Source organism: Equus przewalskii, chromosome 14, assembly GCF_037783145.1.
Source record: "Equus przewalskii isolate Varuska chromosome 14, EquPr2, whole genome shotgun sequence".
NCBI lineage: Eukaryota > Metazoa > Chordata > Mammalia > Perissodactyla > Equidae > Equus > Equus przewalskii.
Genome location: NC_091844.1, coordinates 71,230,519 through 71,245,181, shown reverse-complemented (window position 1 = coordinate 71,245,181; position 14,663 = coordinate 71,230,519). Strand labels below are relative to the sequence as shown.

The following is a 14,663-nucleotide window of genomic DNA, read 5'->3' as shown; positions in this document are numbered from 1 at the left end:
CATCTTTCTTGAATAACAGCCGGTCCTCCTTCAGCGATGCAGATAACCGGAAATCTCTGACCTAACCACCAGGGAGAGTGGGGGTAGGGAAATGGAGGAAGAACTCCTCTAGGGCCCACTCTGGACGCCGTTGTTCAGGCTTTTCTCCCCGCGTCTATCTTCCAGAGCCACTTGTCAGAATCATACCTTCACATCAATTTTTGGAACAATGCAGGGAAGAATGAAGGAAAAAAATAATTTCAAAGTTCCATTCATTCTTCAAGCAAACGTTATCTCCTCCAAAGATAACTTTCCAGATTCCTGGATCTCTTTTGGGTGGCGTTAAAGAGTCTGGCGTGGAGGAGGAACTCAAGGTCGAACTCGCTCATCATCCCACAGCACAAATCACTCCCGGCTGTAACCCATCAGTCACAGATTTAGTTCTTTGAGGACGGCGATTCTGTCTTAATTCAATTGGTATCCCCAGGGCGCATTTCTTTGCCTTGAAAGGTGGGAACTCACCTGTGCGTGGGGCAGAACTACGCAGGATAGTGAATAGGGGTTTAAGGTGGCTGGGGGAGGATCAGCAATGACTAGTTTCTTCCCTCCCATTCTCCTACCCCCCGCCCCACACCCCCACCCCTACATCCATCTTGCTCCTACAGATTCGGGCAGCCTGGCTAGGGTTGGTAACTCTCTGGTACATCCGTCACATCCTGAACTCCGTGGTGGTGAGCGCATCCGACTAAAGTGTTGGTTTAGTTTCCGGCCTTTCCCTAGCCTGTGGGACTGGGTTGACTCCCCAGAGCTTAGCAAAGAGTAGGTGCTAGATAAATATGTGTTGAACGGATGGATAGATGGATGGATGGATAGATGGGTGGGCGGATGCGCGACTGTCTTCACGCTCCGCTCACCATACTCGCCAGTCAGTGGGTTGACTGTGATAGCCGGGCCGAGCTCAGGAGCAGCCGCGTCAGGGTCCCTTCCCCCGGGCCCCGCCCCGGCCGACCCCACCTTTCCGCGCCGCTCCGCCCCGCCGCCCCCTTCCCCGTCGCCCCTCCCTGCGCAGGTCCCGACTCCAGCCGCACCTCCTCCGGCTCTGCAGTGGCGGCGGGGAGGCGAGCCGAGGCGTCAGCGGGACCGGGGCCGGAGCCGAGCCGGGGTCGGGGCAGCAGCGGGGACCCTCGGAGGCGGGGCCAGTGGGACTGCGATGGGCGTGGAGATCGAGACCATCTCCCCGGGAGACGGTACCGGGCGGCAGAGCCGGGGGAGGAGGAAGGGTCCCGGGGCGGAGCCGGGCGGGGGTCTGATTCCGAGGTGGCGCGGGGAGGGGGCCGAAGGGGGGGCGGGCCTAGGATGGAGGCGGCGGGAGGAGACCCCAGACAGGATTGTTGGGGGTCTAGCCCACGATCCTCCGCCATCCCTTTCCGCGCCCGCTCACCCGGGGGAATGAAGGCGGCGGCTGGGAGGCGGGGGTCTGCGGCCCGCCACCTCCCCGGGGGCCTCGGGCCGTCGTTGCTGCGACTGGAACCGCTCGGTTATCCGCTACTGCTGATTTCCCTGGGCTGGGTTTTTAGCTCTGCTTTCTCCGCCCTGTTGGGTGAGCTCTGGAAACAGGGGAAAGGTCATGCTTTGGGGTCTCTGCTGCTCGGGGCAACCCCTCTGGTCGGGCTGGGTGATGAGATGGTGTAGGGACGGAGCCAGTCTGGGAAGGGAGAAGCACTCCCTCCGCCGCCCCAGCATCTTGCTGTACCCTCCCCGCCCCACTCTGCCTCTCCAGCCATCCTGTACACTCCCGTGGCTGTCATTATCGTCTGCAAACCGATGGCCTCCAAACTTAAGCCTCCAGCCCAAACATCCCACCTGAGTTCACAGTGGTCCATTTATCCGGCTTCTGCTCGACCTCCACCTGGATGTCCCACGGATACCTCAAAGTCAGGAAGTCCAAAACTGAGCCCGTGTTCCTCATCTTCCCCACCCGCCGGCACTCCTCTGTGTTCCCTGCCTCCAGGACTGGCACCACTCCCTTTCCCAAGCCAGACATCCCTTGTATAATTGGGTCTGGGTGTACAAGGAGTAGCCTTTTCTTTATTTCTTAAATAAAACAACTCAGACTGGAGGCCCCATTTCTGCCGGATTTGACAGGCAAACTTCATGTCAGACAGTAGTGACAATCCCCACCCTCCCCAGGAAATTGGAGATCCTCTTGGTTCCAGGCCACCCTCCTTGTTGGAAGGCAGTGATTCCTTGGTGTCCCAGCTCCAACCCAGCTTACCTGTGGGTTACAGGCTTCTTTACTCACTGGGCACCTTGGTGCTGGGTCCCAGGAAGCATCTCTCTGAGGCCTTGTCGCCCTGCAGGGCACTGCCATAGAGCTCTGCCAGAGAATTGAGGCCTCTTCTCTCTTCCCTGGCTCAAAGAAGCCTTTAGAATTTTCTCTCCTTATCCTCCCTCCCTGGCCAGGGACAAGGGGCATTTTCTCCAGAGGGATTAGATTTCTAGGGAAAGCCTGAAGGAGCTTTGGTCTGCTTTTAGCCCAGTCTAAATCCTTGAGTCAAGGAAGAACAAAAGGACCAAGCTGTTACCCAGGAGGGCAACATACAAGTGACTATTTCAACAAGTATGCTGCCGTCCTGGGGACGCCTGTCTTTGTTGGGTCCCACAACAACTCCTGTCAAGCCCTCCTACTCACTATCTCTAGTCTCCCTCCCGTCAGCCTCTTCCCTGGTTCAGACCACCATCATCTCTCTCGTTTTGATTTCTGCACAGCCTCTAACCTGGTCTCCCCACCTCCAGTCTCACCTCCCTGCCTCCAGTCTGGCCTCCCCACCTTGCCACTTATTTCCTACACCACTACCTGAGGAGTCTTTAAAATGCATATTTGCCATGTCCCCCCCGCACCCTCACCATAAAATGTTTTAATTAATCGTCTGTCTCCTTCTCCAGGCAGATGGTGATATAGCCTATTCTTACCCTCTATACTAGAGCCTCATCTCTCACTACCAGTTTCTACCCCCACTACCAATTTTTTTCTCCAGCATTAGCAAGCTGCCTGCAAGTTGTTAAACACACTAGTCATTCAGCAAATATTTATTGAACATGTACTGTCTGCTAGGCCCTCGGGTTACAGCAGTGAACCGGACTGGGCTCCCTCTATTGCTCGACTCTAGGCCTTTGAACATGTTGTTCACTCTTCCCAGATTATCTCCCTTTACTTACTGTGGCAAACTACTCATCTTGAAGACCCAGTTGAACCATTATCTCCTCTCTAATGCTTTCCCTGACCTCCACAGTCGGTTCGTTCCTCCCTCTTCCAGCCTGCCACGGAGTCTTCTAAACGTTAGCTCAGTTGTTAGCCCTTCCAAAGCTTTGTTATCCAGCCCCATGGCTTTAAATTCCACCCAAATTCATACTGCTAGTGCAGACTCTCCATCTGCCTACTTGCGATATAAACTCAGATGTCTAATAGGCATCTCAAGATTGCCACCCGCACAGGTCTGTTCTTCCTCATCTCAGGAATTAGGTCCACCATCCAGCCAGTTGCCCAAACTGAAAACCCTAGCATTGTGCTTGATTTCTCCTTCTTCCTCATCCTGGACCCCATCTCCACTCCATTAGCATACCATGTCAGCTCTGCTTCCAAAATATCTCTCCAATCTGTTTTGCTCTTTTCTCTGCTGCCACCACGTTAATTCAAGCCATCATTGATTTCCTGTCTGGATTGTTGCAATTGGCGCCTAACCGTCCATCCTGCAACAGCAGCCAGAGTGATTTTATACCATCTTAATTCAGATTATGTCATTCTCTTGCTTAAAACCTTCCAGTGGCTTCCTATTGCACTTAGAATTAAATCCAGCTCTGCAAGACCCGGCATGATCTCGCTCTTTCCCACTTATCTCCTTCTCCCTCCCTTCTTTCCAGTTACCTGCAAATGCCTCAAGGTTTGTGTACTTGCTGCTCCCTGTTCCTGCAGTGCTTTGCCCAGCATTTTGCTCATCGTTCAAGTTTCAGCTCAAATATCACCTTCTCTGTGAGGCCATCCTGGACCACCCTTTCTAAAATGTCCCACTGTATCACTCTAATTCATCATTGTGTTTATCTTCTTTAGAGAACTTATCACAATTTCTAATTATCTTGTTTGAGTATTGTTTGTCTCCCTCCATTAGAATGTAAACTCCTGGGGCCCGCCCTGTGGCTGAGTGGTTAAATTTCCACACCGTCTGCTTCGGTGGCCTGGTTTACGGGTTCAGATCCCAGGCGCGGACCTGCTCCACTCATCACCCATGCTGTGGAGGCATCCCACATACAAAGTAGAGGAAGACTGGCACAGGTGTTAGCTCAGGGCTAATCTTCCTCAAGCAAAAAAAAAAAAAGAGAGGAAGATTGACAATGGATGTTAGCTTGGGGTGAATCTCCGCACAAAAAAACACACAAAAGAATGTAAACTCCAAAAGAATAAGAATCTTCTCTGTATGGTTCACTGCTGTATCCCCACAATCAGACCCAGTCCTCGCACATAGTAGGTATTCAGTAAATATTTGTGAATGATTATGTTTATTCATCCTTGACTGCAGTCATCACCTTGCGTTATAATCTGTTATTTATGTGTCTGTTTTCCCAACTTCATCATGAGTTCAGAGATTGCTTTGTGTTTCTGGAATCTAGTCCAGGCCTGGCACATAGTAGGCTGTCAGTACATGTTTGTGGAATGGATGAAAGAAGGTAAAAGGAGCAATCAAAGAACGGAAAAGAACTAGGAGAGAGTGGAGTTGAGGAACCCAAGGGAATAAAGTTCAAATCAAGGCCACAGAGGGAAGGTGACTTGTCTGGCTCATACAATGCAGAGCCAGAACTAGAGCCATGAACATCTCCAGGGTACGGAGGGGAATGTGGAGGGGAATCTTGGTCACAGTCACACCTGAACGTCCCAGGCGACTTTTTCCAATACCCTATTCATTCATCTGCCCATGTCTCCTTGCAGGAAGGACATTCCCCAAGAAGGGCCAGACGTGTGTGGTGCACTACACAGGTAGGCCTCGCTCCCTCAGCCCTCATCCAGACCTGCCCATCCCAAGGCAGCTCTCTGCTCTGATACTCCTCTCCAGAGGTATCTGCTCCCCTGGATCAGCCCCAAAGCCCCAGGCAGCCAAGTCTGCCTCTGACCAGCCCTCCCTCACTTCTCCCAGCCAGCTTGCAGGAATGAGAGGGGGGCTTGCAAGGTTAACCCCTGCCCACTTATACCAACAAGAGCCATTCACAGTGCCAGCCTCTAATTGAGCCAAGCACCTCCATTCCCCTTCCCTCTGTCTTGGGCTGGATGGAGCCCTGTCTCTTGTTTCTGTCTAATAGTTGGAAATCTCTTAAAGCTCTGAGAGCCCTGACCCTCCCTTCAGACTCCCTTTTCATCCTACCGCATTATTAGAGAAGAAGAGGATGGCTTCCTCAGAATTTCCTTTCTTTTTTCAGAAATAGACTATTCAATTCAGCCTACTGTTATTGAGTACTTACTGTGTACAAGATACTGTGCTGGACACTGGGGCACAGAGATGAAAAGGGAGGATTCCTACCTTCTTTGGGGCTGTGCAGGGTAGGGGAGGGCAGCCAGGTCATCCAGAGGCTCTGATGCAGTGTGAGGGGTGGGGTGATGGCAGTGCTTGTCTCGGGGAGCTGTGGGAGCTGGAGGAGGTCGCTTCTCTGCTGACCCCTCTTGGGTGATCTGTATTGGAAGGCCAGGTGGGCTGAGGAACATTCTAGATGGAGTTCCTGAAGACTGCTGGCAGGAAGATCACAAGCAGGTGTTTGTTCCAAGGGAGGGTGAGTGTTCTGCCTTGTGACCTGCTTCCCAATGTGGCAAACTTGGTGACAGCCACTTAGCAGACAGTAAGGCCAATTTAATTATGAGGACATATTCAGATGGGGCCATTTTTAGCAGTTCTCTGGGCCAGCGTGAAGTGCCAGGTTAATTCTAGGCAGACGGTGTGGGTATTTCTCAATAGCTGTGTTGCTGGTCACTGACGTCAGTGGGCTGGAGCTGTGTTTTATCTCCCAGTGATGTGGCCTAATTACCGTGAGTCCTCTGGGGCCTCTGACCTGTGTAATTGATTTATCTGTTCTACATGTTGCAGACAGACCAGTACTTATCAAGTTACTGAAACCACAACATCCTTTTGCAAAGACTTTTCACAATACATGCAGAGAGCAGGCAATGTGCGTGAAACACTAACATCAGCCATGAGCCACTCTGGTTTGGGGATGGACTGTCTCATCAAATGCAGCAGGAGACTGTATGGGGCTTTTTGGTAAACTTTTTCATTAAATATAAATACAGTAGAGAACATAAATCTAAGATGTACAGCTCAATGAAATTTTTCAAAGTGATCACACTTAACGTACCCACCACCCAGATCAATGTACACATTTCCAGCACCCCAGGAGTCTCCCTCATGCCTCCTCCCAGTCATTATACCTCCCTAAAGGTAACAGCATTCTGACTTTTGTCCCCATAGATTGCTTTTGCCTGTTTTTGAATGTCATATAAATGGAATCGTAGGGTGTGTACTTTTTCGTGTTTGGCTTATATTTCTCAATATTATGTCTGTGAGATTTATCCAGAGTGGTTTGTTCTTTTTTATTTTGTATCGCTCATTGTATAAATATACTACAGTTTATCCTTTCTATGGTCAGTGAACATTCGGGTGGTTTATAGTTTTTGGCTATTATAAATAGTGTTGCTTTGAACAGTCTTGTAGATGTCTTTTGGTGCACATATGTACACATTCCGGTTGGGTATATACCCAGAAGTGGAATTCTGGGGCACAGGGTCATACCTATGCTTGGCTTTAGCAGATACTGCCAAACCCCTTTCCAAAGTAGTTGTGCCAATTTTTACTGCCACCAGCAGCGTATGAGAGTTCCGGTTCTCCTGCATCCTCGTCAACACTTGGTTTGTCAGATGTCTGTTTTGTTTTTGGCCCACTCTGGTAGGTGCCCAGTAGTCTCTCGTTGTGGTTTTGATATGCATTTCCCTGATGACTAAAGAAGTTAGTCAGAGTACCTTTTCATGTGCTTACTGGTCATTTGGATATCCTCCTTAGTCTGCTCAAATTTTGTCCGTTTAAAAAAATAAGGTTGTCTGTCGTCGTCTTATTGATTTATAGGAATTCTTTATGTATTCTGGATATGAGTCTTTGTTGGTTATACCTATTCCAAACATCTCTCCTGCTATGGCTTGACTTTTTACTCTCTTAATGGCATTTTTAAAACAGAAGTTCTTAATTTTAATGAAGTCCTACATATTGATCTTTTCCTTTATAGTAGTACTTTCAGTTCAGAAATCTTTGTCTATCCCTAGGTCATGAAGATATTCTTCTATTTATTATCTTGTAGAAGCTTTATTATTTTCCCTTTCATATTTAGCTCTATGAGTCATCTGGAATTGATTTTTGTGTGTGGGCGAAGTAGGGGTCAAGGTTCATTTTTTCCCCATATGGATATACAGTTGATCCAGCAACATTAATTTAAAAAAATATCATCCTTTATCCACTGCATTGCAGTGGCACCTTTGTCAAATCAGGTAACCATATATATGTGGGTTTGTTTCTGGACTCCACGGTTTTGGCTGAACTTGTAGCAGTAGTTAAATACATATAGTCTGAAGTAGATTAAGTCATATGAAACCTGAAGAAATTGGGGAATGAGAAAGTCAGTTTTAAATAGAGGTGTGTGTGTGTGTGTATGTGCGTGCGTGCATGCATTCCATATGTGTATTTGTCCAAGTATGTGTCTGTGTGAATGTATGTAGATCTGTGTATCTAAATATTTTCTTAGCATCTGTTTGGCCATCAGGGTTTTTCTTCTGCGTGTGTGTACATAAGTGCATGTGAGCATGCAGGAGTATCTCTCTGTATCTGACTGTCTTAGCAACCTGTGTGTATGCATGTTTGTATTTGATCCCCGTAGTATCCATCTGTGTAGCCATGGGGTTTTCTCTTTTGCCTGATCTAGTACCCATGGCAAGAGCCCAGTTTATTCTACCCAGAAAGCAGGTAAATGAGACTGTCCCTTGTATACATTTAAGTTGTAGGAATTAGGAAGAGGAATCACAGATGCTCAGACATCACGCTGGCCCAGACCTCCCATGTTAAACATGGCAAATCTGAGGCCATGAGAAGGGAAGTGATTTGCCTAACTTCACACAATGAGTTAGTGCCAGAGTGAGGTCAGAATCCAGTCTCTGAATTATAGGCCAGGTCTTTCTCTGGTCCCAAATTGCCTTTTGTTTTGGTCCACGGGCTGCAGGAAGAGGTTGTGGAATAGCGTCATTTACAGAAAGTCTGATCTTTGAGTCAGTCACCAATAAGAATTGAAAATAGAAAAGCAGCTCTTGGGGCTGGCCCCGTGGCTGAGTGGTTGTGTTTGCATGCTCCGCTTCAGTGGCCCACGGTTTCACAGGTTCGGATCCTGGGCACGGACATGGCACCACTCATCAAACCACGCTGAGGCAGCATCCCACATGCCACAACTAGAAGGACCCACAACTGAAAATGTACAACTATGTACTAGGGGCTTTGGGGAGAAAAAAGGAAAATAAAATCTTTAAAAAAAAAAAAGCAAAGCAAAGCACCTCTTGGGCTTCCAGCAGCTGGACTGAGACAACATGTGTACATCAGAGATGACAAGGCATCTACACCTGGAGGCTAAGGGATGCTTCAAACTGCTGGGGACAGCGTCTGGTTGTTCTGGGTTCAAACATCCCTGTTTTTTGTTTTTTTTTTGAGGAAGATTAGCCCTGAGCTAACTCTGCCTCTAATCCTTCTCTTTTTGCTGAGGAAGACTGGCCCTGAGTTAACATCCATGCCCATCTTCCTCTACTTTATACGTGGGACGCCTACCACAGCATGGCTTGACGAGTGGTGCCATGTCCGCACCCAGGATCTGAACTGGCAAACCCCAGGCCGCCAAAGTGGAACGTGCAAACTTAACTGCTGTGCCACGGGGCTGGCCCCCTAAACATCTCTGTTTATATAAGGTCTGGAGGCCACCACTGACTGGCTGGGTCACTTTACAGTTCACTACAGTAGGGGATGATGTGACCTTTGGATTTTGCATGTTGGGGGAACCTTGGGAAAATCAGGTGAGGATTCAGCCTGAGGTGGAAATGCTCAAGAAAACATCTACAGGCTGGGGAGGTGGCACAAAAAAGTTGTAAAGTGCAGAGGCATTTGAGAGACGTGTGACCTGACGTGGGGGGAAGGGTTGGAAGGGGAGAATAGAGAGGGTTGTCACGCAGGCAATAGCCAGATTTGGAAGAGCCTGTATGCAAGGTCGGCATTTGGAGTCTGCCATGGGGAGCTACTGAAGTGTGTGTTTTTTGTGTTTTTTTTACTGAAGTGAAAAACCAAAACTTAAAACTTTACTGAAGTTTTAAGTAAAGGAGTAATATGATCAGATATTTTGTAAAAGAAAAATCATTCTGGGCACAGTGTGGAGAATGGAACAGAGGACTAAGAGTGAGCAAAAAGGCCAGTTAGAGGTTATTCCTGTACACCAGTGAGGTATGATATGGTGATCTGGCGAGGCCACAGCATGGTGGTAATAGAAATGGAGAAAACAGGTGGGTTCCAAAGATATGTAAGACTTGGTCATAAGGCTGTATGTGGGGGGAAGGCAGAAGCAAGTGTCTAGGTTTCTTGCTTGGGCAACAGGACGGATGGGGAAGAATGCAAAAGGAGCAGGCTTGTGCAGAATAGGAATTCTATTTTAGTCACGTTGAGCCGGAATTTGGAGTGAACTCATGACCACAGCTCTTTTCCACCCTATTGTTGCTTTCACAGGAATGCTCCAAAACGGGAAGAAATTTGATTCATCCAGAGACAGAAACAAACCTTTCAAGTTCAGAATTGGCAAACAGGAAGTCATCAAGGGTTTTGAAGAGGGTGCAGCCCAGGTAAGATGAGGATCCTCGTTAAGGGGGATTTGAGGAGTTGGGGTCTGGGCTCGGCACTTTGCCCTCCACCCTCGCCCCATCTCAGACCACTACTGCTTTGACTCTACTGCCAGGGCATGGTGACGCCAGCTAGTTTCAGTCCTGGCTTTGTGTCCCCACCCCTTTTGTTGCCAGCAGGACTCCTTTGTGTCACTGGGGGCTCTTCTCTCAAGCACATCCTCCCAGGCTTGTGCGCAACTAGCTGAGGAGGCCTGTGAGCTACCAGCTGTCAGGGACTGAAGCAGCAGAAGAGTTGGGATGGGGTAGGCCAAGTTTAAAAAACAACTTCAGATTTCCAAAAATATTGCAGACATAGTAGAGTTCCCATATACTCTTTACCCAGCTTCCCCAAATGTTATTTTACATAACCATAGTTTAATGATCAAAAACAGGACAGTAACATTGATACAATACTATTAACCAATCTATTCAAATTTTTGAGTCAGTTATTCAAAATTTAGAAATCGATTTATTCCAATTTCACCAGTTGTTCCACTAATGCCAGGTGGGTTCTTGATGACTGCTATGATGAGCCCTGGTTCAAGCTCTTCCTGGGTCTGTGAAGCCAGACGATGCTCCATTAGAATAGGTTTCTTAGCCCTCCCCACCTTGCTGTGGCCTCTAATCTCTTAACCTCTCGAGTGAACTGCTCTCATCACCTACTTGAGTGTGTGCATGTACATGTGCTCTTGGTACACCCTCTTTAGGCTTTTTTGGAAGAGGGTGAGGAACAAATATGAGCAAATATGTGTTTGAGTCATACACTAATTGAATAACCAGCAATGTTTGTTGGATGAATGAATTTGAGACTACTTTGTGGAAGTTAGTGTCCCACAGTCAAGTCTTTGCTAGTTTGAGGCAAAAATCTGCATTTGTTACAACTCTTAGCACAACTTCATTATGCCACGTGTAAAATTCATCTCAGATTTTTAAAGTTACTATGAGGATGGTTTGGGAAAATGCCATAGTTATCATACTTTTTTCTTTTAAATCAAGCTGGGTCCTCTTTCTCCTCTCCCCATCTGCCCCCACCCCTGCTAGATGAGCTTGGGGCAGAGGGCGAAGCTGACCTGCACCCCTGATGTGGCGTATGGAGCCACGGGCCACCCCGGTGTCATCCCTCCCAATGCCACCCTCATCTTTGACGTGGAGCTGCTCAACTTAGAGTGAAGGCAGGAACTCGAGGTGGCTGGAGACGGCTGCTGCTCACCCTCCTAGCCTGCTCTGCCACTGGGACGGCTCCTCCTGCTTGGGGCTCTTGATCAGTGCGCTAACCTCACTGCCCCACGGCATTATCCATTCTCTGCCCAAGTTGCTCTGTATGTGTTCGTCACTGTTCATGCGCATCTTTGCTTGAAGAAACTTCGGTTGCAGATTGAAACATTTCAGGTTGCGCATTTCGCGTGATGCATGTAGTAGCCATTCCTGATCACAGAACATAGATTTCTTGTTCGCACAATCTACACTGCCTTACCTTCACCTAAGCCAGACATACAAGGTGCTCAGACACGAAATGTACATGGTGTACACAGAGGGACTTGAGCCAGTTACCTTTGCTGTCACTTTCTCTCTCAGAAATTCTGTTGGCTGCTGATTTAAACAATGTCCTCTTTGGAAATGATATGTAAAATAAAGGCTCTGTGCTTGACAAATTCCTGTCCATCCTTATTGTAGGTAGGAAGTGCTTTAAGCACCACATACGCAAGTTGCCCTTGGGGAAAAAGAGTGGAAAGGAACCTTCCAAGTAGCCAGGAGGTATTACTTGCTACTCATCTCAGGTTTAGAATTTTCTGAATAACTGAAGGAATATAGTGTGTTCAAATCCCACAGCCTCGCAATCAAATGTGGGATTGGAGCACTTTATGTGATGGATCCAGCAATCTCTGTTTGGACTTAGACTAAGAGGGACGAACTCCCCTCTTCGATAGGAACACTTTGCACGTCTGAACAAATGAAGGTGTGTTAGGCCTTGGAGCCATACACTAACTCACACTAGAAGTTAACTTTTGAAAAGAAATGTGTGATTCTGAGCTTGTTTCCGCATATACAGCTTAGTTTCATCTAGATTTAGTCTAACTTACATTGGGCAATTACTTCTCATAAGAACGTGATTCTGAACTTGTTTCCACATGTACTGCTTATTTTCATCTACATTTACTGTAACTCATGGGAATTCTCAGTTAGGTTTTAAAATCAGCCACTTACTATTGTGGGTTGTGTGTATGTCAAAGGAGCCTGGGGCAGTGTGGCTAAGAGATTTTTCTTTAAGTTGGTATAGGTGAGAAAAGCTCTTAGCCATAGTCAGGGTTATTCTCAGTGATGACTTGGAGTTGTTTCAAGATTGAGGAGTGAGGGGCTAGTAACAGGTGCTGTTAGTTTCCTTCATAGACTCATTGATGCATGTCACATGATGTCATATGTATGATTCAGGGCCACATCACTTTGGCTATTTCATCTACCCCTTGTGTCTTTAAGAAGTCCTGGCTGTATTCCTCTGCTGAGGATTGAGGAGTTAATGAAGAGGCAGTGCTTTAAGACGCAGACAGTGAAATGAGAAAGGGGCTGCTTTGCTGTTAATCACTCAGTTCCTGGGCTCACCTCTATCATGGGACCAGACCAGCACTCATTCCTTTCTGGGGTATTTCCTTCAGAATGTCTTGGTTCCCACCTTTCTTCGATGACACATGTCTATTATAATTTCTCAGAACTCAGCCTGTATAAAAGACATATTCATGTTTTCTGCTGTGACACCACTAGGATAATTAAACATGGCACCAATGACCATTTTAGGTGCCCATTATGGATCTCAGTCTAGAGTATTTATAGCCTAGGTGGTAACAGGAGACATTCAATTAAAAAAAAGGCAAATACCTACTAGCTAGCAACTGGAGAGCATACGGTAGGCTTTGCAGGCCCTCTTTTACTGGCACTCTTAAAAGATAACGCAGAAAATTATGAAGCAGGATGCTAAAGAGTCTGGACACTGTCCTGTGAGAGCTAATGAAAGCTGTTAAGCAGGAGAGTGATGATGAGATCTGTGTCATTCCTATCAGTCATTTTTAAACTTTCAGTCAATGAATTCTTTATTCATACAAAGTATTTTCTTAGAAAGTCAAATTTAACCTGGATGAATGTAAAGCAGCTCTGGCACATGTGTATGCACACACATGCATGTGGATACAATCATCCCCTGTACTTTTTTTTTTTTTTTTTGGAGGAAGACTGGCCCTGAGCTAACATCTGTGCCCATCTTCCTCTACTTTATATATGGGATGCCTGCCACGGCATGGCTTGATAAGCGGTGCATAGATCTGCACCTGGGATGCGAACCGGCAAACCCCGGGCCACCAAAGCAGAATGTGCTAACTTAACAGCTATGCCACCAGGCTGGTCCCATCATCCCCTGTACTCTTAAAAGCAGTTTGAAAAACGAGCCTTAGATATCTGGTGCAGAGGACCAATCCTGTGTCCTCAGCATCTTAGTACACACAGACTGGCAAGTAGTAGGTGCTCAATATTTTCCCACTGAATTAAAGTTCTTGTAACTTGAGATAGGTTACAAAATTTCTGAACAATTAGAGGGTTTTTTGTTTTTGCTGAGGAAGATTAGCCCTGAGCTAACATCTGTGCCAATCTTCCTCTATTTTATGTGGATTGCCGGCATAGCATGGCTGACGAGGGGAGCAGGTCTGCACCTGGGATCTGAACCCGAGAGCCGAGGCTGCTGAAGAGGAGTGCACTCAACTTAACCACTAGGCCACAGGGCCAGCCCCAAGAGGGCATTTTTCAAACTCAAGTTTAGGTCAAGAAATTCACCTAACAGATATATTAATTCAAATGATGGACTGGCCATAACTGTCAATAGAGGGAATTTCCCCTTATTAATTTAAAACAACTATACTAGAGGCAAGCCAGTCTGCCATCTAGACAAAGCACACTATAAGAAACTCTAATTTGTTTTCCCCTTACAAAAAAAGTCTTTTAGGAAATTCTTTTTACATTTGTAAATATTAAAGGCACACTGTGCATTACAAAATTTAAAAAGAATTCATAAAATCATTCACAAGAAAATTACAGCCGTGGCTCCTTTGTCATCTGCCTGCCCTTCTTAGAAATGACTCTTTCTACTCTTTTACAGTGCTTTCAAAAAGCACTCAGACGTAATTAATAAATAAGACAACTACTTCTTCCTTTTCAATAGTAGGCTTTGAGAAAACAGTACAAAAATATAAAATACCCTATTTTGTTAAAGTAATGATAGATTTCGAAGCTAAATGCATTTAAAAGTAGAATAGATGCTCTTTGTCCATTTAAATGATTCAGTGCTTGTACTCTTCAAATTAATTTTGGGTTATAGTTATATATAAAACAATTAGTCCATGTTTTTCCATTTGGCCCATGCCTAAACTATAAAAAGAAAATTATAGCTATTTCCTCCAAGCTGCCAAGCTATGATGAATGTGGCAATAACCATACTATTTCCATGCCATGGGAGGTCATGATTATAAGAAGCAGCATTAAGTATTTTATTTATGGCAAAGATATACTATGACCTAACGTCCAAAATATACACAGACACTTATTAACTAAAGGGAAAGACTACATAAATATAATCTTAGACACATAACAACGAACACCACTACCCAAGCAGCTTGCTCTCAAATTTCTAACAATGTGCTGTCATCTGAATGGCCATTTC

At 46.5% G+C, this 14,663-nt stretch overlaps 1 protein-coding gene across 5 annotated transcripts; it reads left to right on the top strand.

The window, feature by feature from the left end:
* Positions 1–673: 673 nt before the first annotated feature.
* On the top strand, positions 674–11,616 carry FKBP1B (FKBP prolyl isomerase 1B). Of its 5 annotated transcripts, none has more exons than XM_070574328.1 (4): positions 739–798; positions 4,961–5,008; positions 9,813–9,925; positions 11,006–11,616. In XM_070574328.1, the coding sequence occupies exons 3-4, from the start codon at positions 9,815–9,817 to the stop codon at positions 11,132–11,134; spliced, it is 240 nt and encodes a 79-aa protein (XP_070430429.1). In that variant the 5' UTR covers positions 739–798; positions 4,961–5,008; positions 9,813–9,814; the 3' UTR covers positions 11,135–11,616. The 5 variants fall into 5 exon arrangements, with proteins under 5 accessions (XP_070430430.1, XP_070430429.1, XP_070430427.1 ...); XM_070574326.1 differs by lacking the exon at positions 739–798 and adding an exon at positions 943–1,226 and having other exon boundaries at positions 10,961–11,616; XM_070574324.1 differs by lacking the exon at positions 739–798 and adding an exon at positions 1,003–1,226.
* The last annotated feature ends 3,047 nt before the right edge of the window (positions 11,617–14,663 follow it).